We start from the raw sequence: 14,827 nt of genomic DNA on the forward strand, positions 1-14,827 counted from the left end.
TCACCTCCTCCGGGGAAGCCCTTTCTCACACTGAAGCGGGGATTTGTCTGGGTTCCCATCATCCACCACCCCAGCTGATGATCACTTGGCCTGTGCTTCCCCGTCACATCCCTAATCACTCTGCCCTATGGCTGCTCCTATCTGGAGACGCAGGAACTAGTCTGACGTGGTCAGTGCTGCATTACCAAGTTCCGACTAGGGCTAGGCGCTTAGGGAACGTCGAATTTAGAAAAAAATAAATTTCTCTTCCTCAAAGGAAGGCTGAATTGAGGCGGGCAAAAAGCCAGATTTCTAGGAAGAGCGTATGTGCGCCCTCTGCTCCCACTTGGAGTTGGGCGAAGGTACTGGGTCATCATCAACCGGCCCCGGGAAAAGGGTAGCAGGAAGCCTGGGCTCAGCCGGCAGGCGCCTACCCGCAAGCCAGGCTTACCCGGGGCGGAGCCAACGTTAGCCCGGGCCCTTTCCCCAGCGCCGGGGGCGGGCCCAGGTGCGCGGAGAGAGGAGGATACCGCGCAGGTGCCTGCTCCCTGCGCCTGCGCCAGGTGCTCCCCGCCCCCTCCCTGGCGGCCTCGGCCACTTTCGACGTCTCCTTTCAGGCATCCGCCATCGGCTCCAGCCCCCACCGAGCCATTTGCCGTGTGGTGGGGCTCTGAATGGTGGACAGTCGCTGTGTGTTACTGGGGGCCAAGGGGCGAGTGAGGAGCGTTCTCCCGCGTTGTGGGCGTAGGAGATAGAGAAGGGGGCTTTCTTCTGGAGATTTCGGCGCCAGCGCCAGTGCCAGCGCCAGCGCAACCTCTCTACGAGCGTCCGCACCTGCACGCGAGGCGCTCCAGTGCGCTTGCGCAGCAAGGGGCTTCTCGCACCTGATCGCGAGACCCCAACGGCCAGCGGCTGGAGGCTTCGCCTGCGCGCGGCCGGTGGAGCTAGTCATGGCGCAGCTGTGTGGGCCGAGGCGGTGCCCGGCGCTCCTCGCCCTGCTGGCATCGTTGCTCCTCTTCGGGGTCGAAGCGGCCGACGGAGAACGTGACGTCCACGGTGAGTGCCCGGGCGGGTCTCCAGGGAGGAGTGGATGGCCGAGAGGCCGAAGACGGGACGTAAGGGGCAGGATGTGGGGGGTAAGTTGGATCCGAGAGGCCATGGATAAGGTCTGAGTGGGGAGAATTGGCGGGGGAGGGAATGGGGGCGACTTGGTGAAGCTCACAGCGGGTGTGGTGGAGCCCCTCTGGGAGAGTGAGCCAGCTCTGTGAGGGGGTTTGGCAGCTCTTGGGAGTGAGGCCGGGCGGAGTCAGCGCTGAGAAAGTTTCCAGTGGGTGAGGGAGACCAGCGTGTTGCCGGTGAGTAGCGCGGCTCCTCCCTGTGGCAGGAAGGGGTGAGAGGCCCACCAGAAGGCCAGCCGCTTCCTGGGCGCAGAAAGTCCCAAGGCTCAGGAAAGCCTTGGAGGCCAGGCCTGTGAGGAAGGGGGTTGGGTTAGTTACCTGCTGGCAGTTTGCTTCTGGAAGCAGGCTCCACCCCCACCTCTTCAGATCTTGGACATCAGCCTCCTGAGAAACCTTTCTGGTTCAGCTGCAGTGGAGCGCCTCCAAGAAGGAAGGTGATTCTCAGTGAAATCAACAGGAAGGAGAAGAAAAGCAAAAGTGTTGGAGGGGAGAAATTTTGCCAGATGCCAAGGTTTAAGAAGAGTATTGGCGCCCTTGCCGGGTGGCTCAGTTGGTTGAAGCATCGTCCTGTACACCAAAGGTTGCGGGTTCGATTCCCGGTCAGGGCACATACCTTACCTACGTTGCGGGTTTGATTCCCCTCCCCCACCACCCCTACTCCCCCTGGGGCTTGTGCGGGAGACAGCCGATGTTTCTTTTTCTTCCTCTCCCTCCCTCTCTACAATCAAAAAAACATCCTCTCCTCAGATGAGATTTAAAAAAAGAATAATATTGGTTGTGAGGAGCTAGGCTTAGATTTATTGGATTGGTCCTTTAAGAGGTTCGGATTTAAACCTCTCCACTCTTAAGGAAGTTTAGCTTGAAAGGTCTTTTTTAACAGGTGTTGTTAGAACCTTAACTTCTTAAGACAAGCACAAGTGGACTTTGAAAATAACTGTTGAAAGAATTCATTGATTTAGCGAAATTTTTTGTGGCCCTGCTGTGTGTCAGGGACAGTGCTTGTGACTCTGACAAGCCACGATTCTGCACTCACAGAATTTATAATCTGGTGGGAGAGACAGAGACAGTGAGTAAACATTTAAATAAAGAGCACTCATCACAATATTAAATTACTAAGAAGTAAATGAACAGGACGAAGTACACAAATGAGGTGAAGTAAGATGATGGGGGCCACTTTTTCCCCCCAATATCACCTAAAATTTTATTCTCTATGGTGAACAAGCAACAGGTTCCAACATTTTTTTCCCTTCAAAAAGTACACTATTCAGATTCCATGTGTATATTTTGAGGCAATTTGCTTCTCTTGTCATGCTTTCTCTATGACTTGCCCTGTGACCCAGATATATAAATACCTATGTTCCTGTGCTTCCTCTCCTAGTCTTTTCTATCCTTCAGCAAGATTGTGTTCCTAGAATTGTGCCACCCTTCCATACCCAACCCCTCTCAGGTGGGTGCCTGGCATGTGCTCCTTGTAAGATCCATATAAAAATATGTCTGATGGGGGTCACTTTGGTTCACTAGTCAGGGAAGATCTCTCTGAGGAGGGCGACATCTGAGCTCTAAGATGAAAAGTGAGGAGGTGGCAGCCACACAAAGACCTTAGGGGTGAGTGTCCAGTTGGAAGTAATGGAGTACAAAGGCCTTGAGGCTGGAACACACATGGTGGTTTTGAAGGAAAAGACCAGGAGAGCTAGCCAGCCAGTGTGTGTGGCTGGAGCAGAAAAGGAGGAAGGGAGAATTGGAGGAGGATGTGAGGTGATAGAAATAGGCAGGAGCCAGTGGCTTTATAGGCATAGGCCAACATATTGGGTGAAAAGTGTGCAGTAAGTCATCACCTGCAGTGATTTCTGAAAACAATTTCCCTTTGCCTGAGGCAGAGAGGAAAAAAAAAATGAGTTAATGGGTATGTCAAGGGCTCAGCTCTAGAGGAATAAGAATTAGGAACACATTATTCTTTGTTCATTATTCTTGCAGTCTGAACCAGGATTTGTCAGCCCTTCTGGACTTTTGTAGATGAAGTAATTATGTTAAGGATGTATAGTACCTTCCAGTTACCTGGCCTGGACTTTGTCAAAACTGAGTTTGGGACTAACATCTATTGCTTACTCTGCACCTGTATGTCAGGGGTGGGGAACCTTTTTTCTGCCAAGGGCCATTTAGATATTTATAACATCATTGGAGGGCCATACAAAATTATCAACTTAAAAACTGGCCTGCTACATTTGGTCAAACATTTAATTAATTCACCCCTAATGCCTTGGCAGGGTCAGACCAAATGATTTCGCTGGCCTGATGTTCTCCACCCCTGCTGTGTGTGTTATTTAATCCTTGAGAGGACCTGGTGTGGTGAAGTTACAGATCTTATCTAAGGTCACAAAATAGTAATTGACAAAGCCAGGTCTGGCTGCAGAGGCAGCCTCTGTTCCCAGTGGCCTCCCTGGCTGCTGCAGATGGCTGAACCTACTGACCTTTCAGAAGTACTCCTGTTTGGCTGGGTCAACTAATGCCCTTGCTTATCTGAAGTTGTTTGTTTGAAAGCTTTCTACCTTTTTTTTCTTCTTCTTCTTTCCTGATTGCTTTGATTTTCACTGAGTGAGGTGTTTCTCCAGCCACCTGCAACTGCATGGGCTTTGTCAGATAAGTAGGGTGGAGCTGCATAGGCTCTGTCAGATAAAAGTGTGTAGTAAACAAATGTTTAGGGGCTGATTATGATAGTAGATCAAGGAATTTAATTTGCGTGAAGACATGAGGGGGTTGAGGAGTCATGGAAAGGTTGTAGGGCCAGTGGATTGTTGAAATTGAAGTTTTGGAGGGAATGAACTAGAAAAGAAAGGTAGGATATGGTGGGCAGTGAATGAGATGCATGAAACTGAAGTTCTGAAGAGGCTGCAGTTATTTTTATTTATTTTTTTAAATATATTTGTATTGATTTCAGAGAGGGAGAGGGAGAGAGATTGAAACATCAGTGATGAGAGAGAATCATTGGTTGGCTGCCTCCTGCATATCTCCCCTACTAGGGGTTGAACCCAAAACCTGGGGTTGTGCCCTTGATGGGAATTGAACCCAGGACCCTTCAGTCCCCAGGCTGATGCTCTATCCACTGAGCCAAACCGGCTAGGGCTAGACTGCAATTATTAAGACAAGGCCTAGGCATGACCATAGAAGAGTCTGGGGGAGGAGAGGATCATTGGAGGAGAGGAAGTCTACTAACCAAGAGGTCAGGATGATTCTAGGATCACCGGCCTGGATATGGAAATCACCAAGAATGATGATGGGAGGAGGGGGAGTGGCAGTGAGCCTGGAGCTAAAATCGTGGAGAAGTGAGGTATAATGGCCTGGGTCAGAAGATGATGCATAAGGTGGATACTATCTACTTTGTTGATAAGATTCTTAGTTGGGGTTCTGGGGAGAGGATGGAGGTAGAATGTCTGGAAGTAGCACCTAGGAGCAAGGAGACCTACCCACTTAGAGAGGAGAACAGATTAGGTTAGAGATAAGAAAGTCATCATGTTTAGAGAAGTGATTGAGAAAATGAGAGATTTTGTTTAAGATAGGTCATAAATAGAGAAGCCCCAAGAGTTGGGGAAAGGGAAATGGTAACAAAACAGGATGATGGGGCCCTAACTGATTTGGCTCAGTGGATAGAGCATCTGCCTGCGGACTCAAGGGTCCCGGGTTCGATTCCGGTCAAGGGCATGTACCTTGGTTGCGGGCACATCCCCAGTAGGGGGTGTGCAGGAGGCAGCTGATGGATGTTTCTAACTCTCTATCCCTCTTCCTTCCTCTCTGTTAGAAAGATCAATAAAATATATTTAAAAAAAAAACAACAAAAAAAACAGGATGATGGGTATTTAGGAGGCTGGAACTGATGTGATAAGCAGGTGAGAGGAGAATCATGGAAAGCACAAAGAAAGTATAAATTGACCATTCCCTGGAGGCCTCAAACAGACTTTATGTGACTTGTATTTTCTAGAATTGGGAATTTTTTAATGGGAAAATTTGTGTTTTGGCTTTGCCTGAAAAATGAAGATCTGGCACCACCAGGCCTATATTCCCACATATCACCATCGGCTGGGGCCCATCACTCCTTTTGGACAGGCTAGGTCAGGGGTGGGCAAACTTTTTCACTCGAGGGCCACAATGGGTTCTTAAACTGGACCGGAGGGCCGGAACAAAAGCATGGATGGAGTGTTTGTGTGAACTAATATAAATTCAAAGTAAACATCATTACATAAAAGGGTACGGTCTTTTTTTTTTATTTCAATAGTTTTATTCATTTCAAACATTTTAACAAGAAGAATGTAAACACTAATTATTATAATTTGAAACTTCAAAAAATGGAGGAATCATAGCACAATAACATACCTTATATTGAAGATGGCAAAGGCAAAATAAAATTGCCTAACAAAGGAAAGGTACAAAAGCCTTTCAAATTAAACTTAAATATAATAAAATAATTTAAAACTAAAACAAATAGAAAAGAACAAAATGTGTAAACAGTAAATTAAACATTTTCTTTAGTGCAACTTCCAAATTATGCCCGGGACGTAGATGTAGATGGCAATGTAGACTGGGTTGAAAGGTTTTTGGTCTTTAAAACATCAACTTCAGTGGGAACAGTGTTGTTGGTCTCCTTTTTAGCTAATGCTCTGATACTGTGTTCTCCAGGGGCGTGTCTCCCTACATCACCACGATAACGTGTCCACGCATTCCCAGGGTGATGTCCGCGGGCATTACAAGGAGCCTCTGGAAGATTGAGAGGTTGTTCCTTCTACTGAATGGGCGGATATAAATCCGCCCACTCAGAAGAAGGAGCTTCGGCCCTGTTTCCCGACGTTGCCATGTTAACACTGCTGCTGGTGAAGGAGCGGAGGGGAGAGCAAGAGAACCCTCCGCTCTTTCGGCTCCGCGGGCCGGATAGAACAGCCGAACGGGCCGGATCCAGCCCGCGGGCCGTAGTTTGCCCACGGCTGGGTTAGGTACTACTCTCCCAAAGTGTGTGTTTATTCACTTGGCCTGCCCTCTGTATCTGTAAACATTGGAGCTTTGACTTCCACCTTAAGAATATGCTCCATTTAATAAACGGAGGTGGATAAAACAACTCTATAAATGGTACAGTGAGTGTATGTATGTGTATTATTGATGTTAGGGAGGGGAAAACCCCTTATCAGGTGACCACAAATGTGCATAATTTTTTCTTCTCTTCCCCAGGTATTTGGAGGGCCCCCAAATAGGTAATTTTGATAAATACAAGGACAGTAATATATTCCTCTTCAGAGTAGAACCTCAAAAATTCCTTTAGGGAGTGGAGTGTTCAGTTAGGCATACTACAAGTAACTGTTGCCAATACCGTTTTCCCGGTCTGGGACTTATTTTTTGGGACTTATGCTGAGGACAAATGCAGCATTTGAGAGCCTCTATTGCACTTTCAGGTGACTTTCAGTTTCCATCCCCCTCTTGGGTTAATTACAGTTTCCCCAGAACTTTGACTAAAAGGGTGAATTTTAGCAAATCTCTAATAAGCATGTTATTAGTACATTTTTCTCTTCTCCTCACCCCCATGGATGGTCAAAGACACAGTGATAGATAGGAGCTAAAGTGCAGTTGGTATTGGTGATCAGCTGGGGATTCTCCAAAATAGCATCTTCTGGTATTCTTGTCCGCTGTAGAAGAGGCTCTTGTTCTGCTTGCAGGCAAGAAAGTGGTTCCAGGACAGTTTGAAATAATGATTCAGCATACTTATTGAGCACATACCAAGCTTTATTTTTAGGCCGGGGAAATAGAGCACTGAAAAAAAGACACACAGTCCATGGTAGTTACATTGTGATGAGATGAAGACAATACAATAAAGAATTGAACAATGAATATAGATCTGGGGATGAGTACTTTGAAGAAAAGTAAGGCAAGATTTGGTGTTTACTGAAAACATGGGCTTTGAAGCTCAAATGACAACAATCCCTACAGAACAACCAGGGCCTTTTAGGTCCACAGAGGGAGAATGGACCTTTCTGTGGAAAAAGATATTTTCCACCAGAAACATTCTTTTGTTTTGGTCAGCATTTGAAAGTGCAGCCTGTGATAGAGAAAGCCAGCTTCTCTTTCACTGCCACTGCCCCACCTGTTTTTCATTTTACCTATCCCCAGAGCCATTTGCTTGCTCAAGCTTGTCTCTTGGTAGTTGGCCAGACAGACAAGCCTCTGTTTGCCATTTCCTGAGACTGACAAGGAAGGCCAAATAAGGGATATGGTAGCCTGTGATTCATGTGAGGGGGAGATAACTCTGAAGAAGTCACACCAAAATGACTTCATTAACCCCAGGAGGCTGATGGTCATATGACTAATTCACAGATGAGTCGGGGAATTATTAGCTTATGGATTATGGATATTTTTGTATGATCCTGGTCACAAATGTTATTTCAAGTGTTGTTTCTGGCAAGATCTTTTTGAAAACTCCCTGTGATGGAATATGAGGCCCAGGAACTTTGAAGAAACAGTTTTAGAAATAAGGGTTGCCCTGGCTGGGTAGCTCAGTTGGTTAGAGCATCATCCCAATGTGCCAAGGTTGCAGGTCAGGGCACATGCAAGAATCAACTAATGAATGCATAAATAAGTGGAACAACACATTTTCTCTATCTCTCTCTGTCTCTCAAATCAATAAAAAGAAATAAGGGTAAAAATTTAATTGTTGTTTTTCAGATGTTTGAGATGAATCTCATCAATGGGGTCCTGGGTCCATGTCTTTAGAAGCCCTTTAATCTGAAGTCCCTAAATTCACATGTGATATTTTGTCCATGTGTTTCCCAGTGTCTAAGGCATGTTCGAGGGTTGGAGGATATATTATATATTACAACAGTTTATGACCTTTCAAAGGGCCACTCTGTATAAATAAGTATACAGTATGTGTGGTATTGGAATTTCCTGGGGTGACTAAGGAAAAACATATCAAGGCTCCTTGGGGTGGGTGGGGAGTGTGATACTAAAAAACAGGTTGAGAAACACTGCTCTGTTTCTTCCTACTGCTCTAGGAAGAGGGTCCATTAGGTTTTTTTTTTTTTTTTTTTTAAATATATTTTATTGATTTTTTACAGAGAGGAAGGGAGAGGGATAGATAGTCAGAAACATCGATGAGAGAGAAACATCGATCAGCTGCCTCTTGCACACCTCCTACTGGGGATGTGCCCGCAACCAAGGTACATGCCCTTGACCGGAATCGAACCTGGGACCTTTCAGTCCGCAGGCTGACGCTCTTCCACTGAGCCAAACCGGTTTTGGCAGGTTTTATCAGTTTCTGAAAATGATCCATTATTCAAACAAGGTTAAGATCCCCTGAATGTGAACTAACAGTCTCATGAAAGACTTTGAAATTGTTTGTTTCCAAGTTGTTCAGATGGGCTACTGTATTTCTAGTTATGAATTTAGGTAAGGGTATAATTTATAGTCCTCTTTGGGTGATGAATATGAAATGCCGGTGGGCAGGAGTGCTGGTTTGTGTAGTGTTGGTAGTGTATGAAATGTAAACTTTATCTAAATATTTTATATCTTAAAATGCCAACATTTTATATCTAAAACATCAAGATTTTATGAGACTTATAATTGAAGTTGGGTTTGTCAATGTAAATATTCTTTCCTCATAAATACCTATGGGTTATTTTAAAGTTTCTGAATTATCCTATTAATGACAACTTCCAGATACCTGGACCTAGAGGAGATGGATAGTTAGTAGTTTTCCATCCTGTAAACAGAAGTACTCAAGTATGTAGAACTTATCTAGCTACCAAAATAGGTGAATTAAGGCCGATTATAAAATAAATGTCAACTTTGGAATTTGGCATGGTAGAATTAAAACAGCTTGCTTACCTCCCTGGTATTGACTACCTCTTCACTCATACAATGAGATTCTCTCAATCTTCAGAGGAAAGATATTTGCAGTCCAAATGGGTAACCAAGGCATATTTTTTCTTATTTTCTCCAGTCCCACCCTTGGGCTTTCTGTCCCTGAACTCTTGATCTCATGACAATTTTGTGGTGCAGGAGTTCGATCTGTGTGATAGTTTGCCATTACCTTACTTTAGGTGAAGATAGGGAGTTTTGTCACTTCAGTCATGGCAAATGGTACATAGCAGAAAAACCAAGGGAAGGAGTGATTGAGCTGGTTTGACCAATTCTTTAATCTGAGGTTGTACTTTTGATTTTCCGTATTCCCTATATCCTGAAAGTTGGACTTTCTAGTGAAGTGTGTCAGCCTTCTCTTTATTTTCGTTCCCATTGTCTCTAGTATATTAGTCTGGTCTTCATAAAAGTATAATATCTACTATTTATTCAAAGCTTTGTGCTAAATGTTTTAAGCGCTTGTAATGGCTCATAAATTATTATAATCTTCACAACAATCTTCTGATATTAACCTGTGTGTTAAAGACAACCCTCCCATTTGAATTGTTTTTAAGAAATGCTTCAGAGCCTGGCTGGTGTGGTTGAGCGTTGACCCATGAACCAAGAGGTCACTGGTTTGATTCCCCATTAAGGCATATACTTGGGTTGCAGGCTTGATTCCCAGTATGGGGTGTACCAGAGGCAGCTGATCCATGTTTCTCTATTCCTCCCTCTATAAAATCAATAAAAACATTAAAAAAAAAAAAAAGAAAAGAAATGCATCAGAGCAAGCCTGCAGAATTTAGCTCAGTGCGGCCTATGGAAGGAAAGCCAACTGAATCTCCTCACCAGTGAATTCAAGTTACAGTGAGCAAATGCCCTTTCCCAGACACGCCATTGTCAAGATATACTCAAGGTTAATGATGCATTCCTCAGCAGGAAACATAGGGGGGCATTTTGCTAACAAACTTGCCAAATAACACTTTCATACTAACTAGATCCAGAACAGGTATAAATCACACACAGAGGCCTTCACATCAACTTGGGCTGAGTTATATTTATAATGTCCTCAAGATTGTTCTCTTGCTAACATTCTTAGCCCTTAACGTGAAAAGACTTTAAAGTGAAAACTCTCCTTTTTACTACAGAATACTTTTGAAACCAGATGTGTGGGCTTTTCTACATCAAGCAGTTCTCAAGTTCTCAGACACTGATGGGGTGTCCTACGGTTTAACTCATAACTCAATTTTTTTTTTTTTAATAACTCAATTTTGATAGTACCCAGAGTTAGCACAGACTCCACTGGTTAAGGGCTGAGTCCCACAAAATGCCCCTCCTCCCTAGATGCCACTTAAAAATCCCAGGTTGTCATATGTACTTCTAACTAACTTGCTATAAATGGAGGATTCCTTTTATATACCTTTGGGTTTAGTAGTTCAATAATTTGCTAGTAGAACACTCACAGAATTCTGGAAAACAACATTTGCCGATTTATTATAAAGGATACAGATGAATAGCCAGGTGGAGACATAGGTGAGGTCCGGAAGGTCCCTAGCACAGAAGCTTCTGTCCTGGGGTGTGGGGTGAGCCAGCCACTCTCCTGTCATATGGATGTTTTCACTAACCCAGAAGCTCTCCTAACTCAGTTTCTCACCCCTGTCCCCTCCCTGGAGGAAGGGAGGGTGGGGCTGAATGTTCTAGAACTTTAACCTGGCCTTGGTCTTTCTGATGCACAGCCCCATTTTGAAGCTCTCCAGCCCCCCCCCCCCCCCCCCCGCCCAATCATCTCATTAGCATACAAAAACTAATTTTATCACTCCAGAGATTCCCAGGGTCTTAGACACTCTTGTGTCGGGAACCTGGGTCAAAGACCAAATATTAGAACAAAAGATGCTCCTAGCACTCAGGAAATTATAAGGGTTTTAGGTGGGGGGTGGGGGGGCCCGGGTAGGGGGTCAAAGACCAAATATATTTTTCTTATTGTGTCACAGAAAGCACTGCCTAATCTTCCTAAAACCTCCTAAGAGTCTTTGATTTAGATACTCCAAGTCTCTAAAATCTACATGATTTTTTTTTAAGTAGGCAGGCCTAAATCAATGAATATGGGGCTTGGTGAATTAAGAAATACACTGAGTGGTCAGATTATTATGATCTCTGAACTCATAATAATCTGGCCACTCAGTGTATATGCTATATAATAAAAGGCTAATATGCAAATTGTCCCCTCGACCAGGAGTTCGACCAGCAGGCAGGCCGGCCAACTGCCCATGTCCCCTCCCCCTGGCCAGGCTGGCTGGACCCCACCCATGCACGAATTCAAGCACCGGCCCCCCCCCCCTCTCTCTCTCTACACACACACACACACACACACACACACACACACACACACACACACACACGAGTGGCCAGATTATTATGCGTTCAGAGATCATAATAATCTGGCCATTCAGTGTATGTGAGTTACACATTTTCCAGTTTTATTAAGAGGCTTATACATTTTTGTTCCCATGTTATGAATGAAGAAATACTAGGAGATTAGGAAAATGCCCCCAGGTAACTTCAGCAGGTAAAAGAGCCAGGTATTCCTTCAAGCTTTGGTCCTTTACCAGACTAACTACCGACTCTAATCTGTCCTACACACTTTTGCCAAATGACTCTTTCTTATTTTGTCACTCCCCTATACCAGAGTCTTTAGTCATTTCCTCTATACCTTGTATGGCTTATAAGCCCTTTGAATTAGGCTGTGATTATAATATTTTACCTTGTGTGATTCCTTTTTTCTTCTCTTTCCTACCCAAGGGAGTCTTGTGGCTGTAATTGAATTTTAAACCCCTGGAGGACAAAGGACCACATCCCTAGTTAGTGCCTTCAGTGTATAGGATGGCTTGGAGGATTTACCTTGGATGGTTCCAATTTATACCACCATATGTCCCAGGGTAACTATTAATACTCGTTCATTCTGAAAAGTGTCTTGATGAGGATAAATTATGTGGTCACCATATTTACATATGATAGCTATTCACAAACACTATAGCTTAGTACTGCTCCAGATACTGGGGAATTTAATACATTCAGTTTTAATTCATGTAGTTTAAAATTATTTTACTGAAAAATTAAAGCAAATAAACAGTACCATAATCTACTGTCCAGATAAGGCCACTGATGGCTCACACTATACCAAAAAATACAGATAAAAAAGAAAACCTGTATGTAAATGTCTCCTTCGTTTAGTCCCTTTCCCTCGAGGGTTAGATTCATACATGTGTCTAAATTAAAAGTTTAAAAAAGGAATTATGATACAGAAACGATTCTTTGGTCCCCCTTCCCCCATCTCAGATTTAGCCATGTTTCTGTACCAGCACATACGCATTGGACTGTTCACAGCTCTGGTTATTCCATTATGTGGATGTCTCACAGTTATTCACTGGCATAAACAAGATGCCTTGGTGGTGAATTTTTAGCTTTGGTAGGTCTGTGAAAACCAAACCCTGGTAATAGTTGCCCCTGGTCTTTGAAATTCTTGAATTATATAACTCTTCATTATTTTCTTTGCTTTTGAATCTTGAACAGTGAACTGTACTTTGTCTTTTTTTTGTGTGTATAAAATATGATTTTCAAATGTCCAAGAATTTTAAAAAAAATGTTTTTCTTGATTTTTAGAGAGAGAGGAAGGGAGAGGGATAGAGAGATAGAAACATCGATGAGAGAGAAACATCATGGATAGGCTGCCTCCTGCACACCCCTACTGGGAATTGCCCCTTTCTGGGAATTGAGCCAGCAACCAGGGCATGTGCCCTAATGGAATCAAACCAGTGACCTCTTGGTTCATGGGTTAACGCTCAACCACTGAGCAACACTGGCCGGGCTCCAAAGATTTTTTATATCAAATAATTTCTCTTTGCCATTATTTCTTAGAATTCTAAGTGGCTTCAATGAAGAGAGTAGAGCTGTTGTTTTTAGTGGTGGAAGGGTGTGCTACAGTCTTTTTAGCAAAGGAATGCATGGTCAGTGCTGTTAAAGAAATGTGAACTCTAGCACTCTATGTGGTAGCTTCTGACTACACATATAAGACTGAGTTCTGTAAGGGTGGAAAATCTGAACAGGGAGTTTTCTATAAACACTGTAAAAATAATTGGCAAGCTAAGTACGATTTTTACATTTTTTAATGGTTGAAAATAAAAATAATTTTTAAAAACATGTATAGCCAAAACCGGTTTGGCTCAGTGGATAGAGCGTCGGCTTGTGGACTGAAGGGTCCCGGGTTCGATTCTGGTCAAGGGCATGTACCTTGGTTGCGGGCACATCCCCAGTGGGAGGTGTGCAGGAGGCAGCTGATCGATGTTTCTCTCTCATCGATGTTTCTAGCTCTCTATCCCCCTCCCTTCCTCTCTGTAAAATATCAATAAAAAATATATTAAAAAAAAAAAACCACAAACAAACATGTATAGATTATGTGAGATAAAATTTTTAGTGTCCATAAAAAAGCCTCCTTGTCATTCATTTACATATTGTCTGAGGTAGCTTTTATGCTACAATGACAGAGTTGAATCAGAACTATGTGATAAATGGTGATGGGGAAAAAATACTGCAACTAAAAGTTTAAAAAAGAACTATGTAGCCCACAGCTCTTGAAATAATGGCAGTCCTTGCTTTGCAGGGTTTTCAACATGCAAAAATTTCCATTAACACACTTTCATAAATAATTTCAGTCCCGCCACTGTCCTCAAAACAGCCTGGTACTGGCACAAGAACAGACATATAGATCAATGGAACAGAATAGAGAATCCAGATATCGACCCAAACCAATATGCGCATTTAATATTTGACAAAGGAGGCATGAGCATACAATGGAGTCAAGACAGTCTCTTTAATAAATGGTGTTGGGAAAATTGGACAGATACATGCAAAAAAAAATGAAACTAGATCACCAACTTACACCATACACAAAAATAAACTCAAAATGGGTACAGGACTTAAATATAAGATGGGAAACCATAAAAATACTGGAGGAATCCACAGGCAGCAAAATCTCAGACATATGCCAAAAGAACTTTTTCACTGATACTGCCCCTAGGGCAATGGAAGCCAAAGAGAAAATAAACAAATGGGCCAAAACCGGTTTGGCTCAGTGGATAGAGCGTTGGCCTGCGGACTGAAGGGTCCCGGGTTCGATTCCGGTCAAGGGCATGTACCTTGGTTGCGGGCACATCCCCAGTGGGAGGTGTGCAGGAGGCAGCTGATCGATGTTTCTCTCTCATCGATGTTTCTAACTCTCTATCCCTCTCCCTTCCTCTCTGTAAAATACCAATAAAATATATTTAAAAAAAAAAAAAGAAAAAAAAAAAGAAAATAAACAAATGGGACTACATCAAAATAAAAAGCTTTTTCACAGCAAAAGAAACCATCAACAAAACAACAAGAAACCCCACTGTATGGGAGAACATATTTGCAAATGTTATCACTGATAAAGGTTTAATCTCCAACATCTACAGGCAGCTTATACAACTTAATAAAAGGAAGATAAATGATCCAATAAAAAAATGGGCAACAGACCTAAATAGAATCTTTTCGAAAGAAGACAGAAGGAGGGCCAAGAGACACATGAAAACATGCTCAAAGTCACTAATTATCCGAGAGATGCAAATCAAAACGACAATGCGATACCATCTCACACCTGTCAGAATGGCTATCATCAACAAATCAACAAACGACAAGTGTTGGCGAGGATGCGGAGAAAAAGGAACCCTCGTGCACTGCTGGTGGGAATGCAGACTGGTGCAGCCACTGTGGAGAACAGTATG

The 14,827-nt window shown here is 43.6% G+C and overlaps 1 protein-coding gene across 1 annotated transcript in view; it reads left to right on the plus strand.

Moving 5' to 3' along the window:
* Nucleotides 1-203: 203 nt before the first annotated feature.
* Nucleotides 204-14,827, plus strand: part of SPINT2 (serine peptidase inhibitor, Kunitz type 2) — a 34,442-nt gene continuing 19,818 nt past the window's right edge. The window contains exon 1 of the mRNA XM_080644640.1: nucleotides 204-1,035. Within this exon, the coding sequence (XP_080500766.1) occupies nucleotides 930-1,035 (106 nt within the window). The 5' untranslated portion in view covers nucleotides 204-929. The remainder of the gene's footprint in view (nucleotides 1,036-14,827) is intronic.

This window comes from Plecotus auritus, assembly GCF_963455305.1.
Source record: "Plecotus auritus genome assembly, chromosome: 10".
NCBI classification, from domain to species: domain Eukaryota; kingdom Metazoa; phylum Chordata; class Mammalia; order Chiroptera; family Vespertilionidae; genus Plecotus; species Plecotus auritus.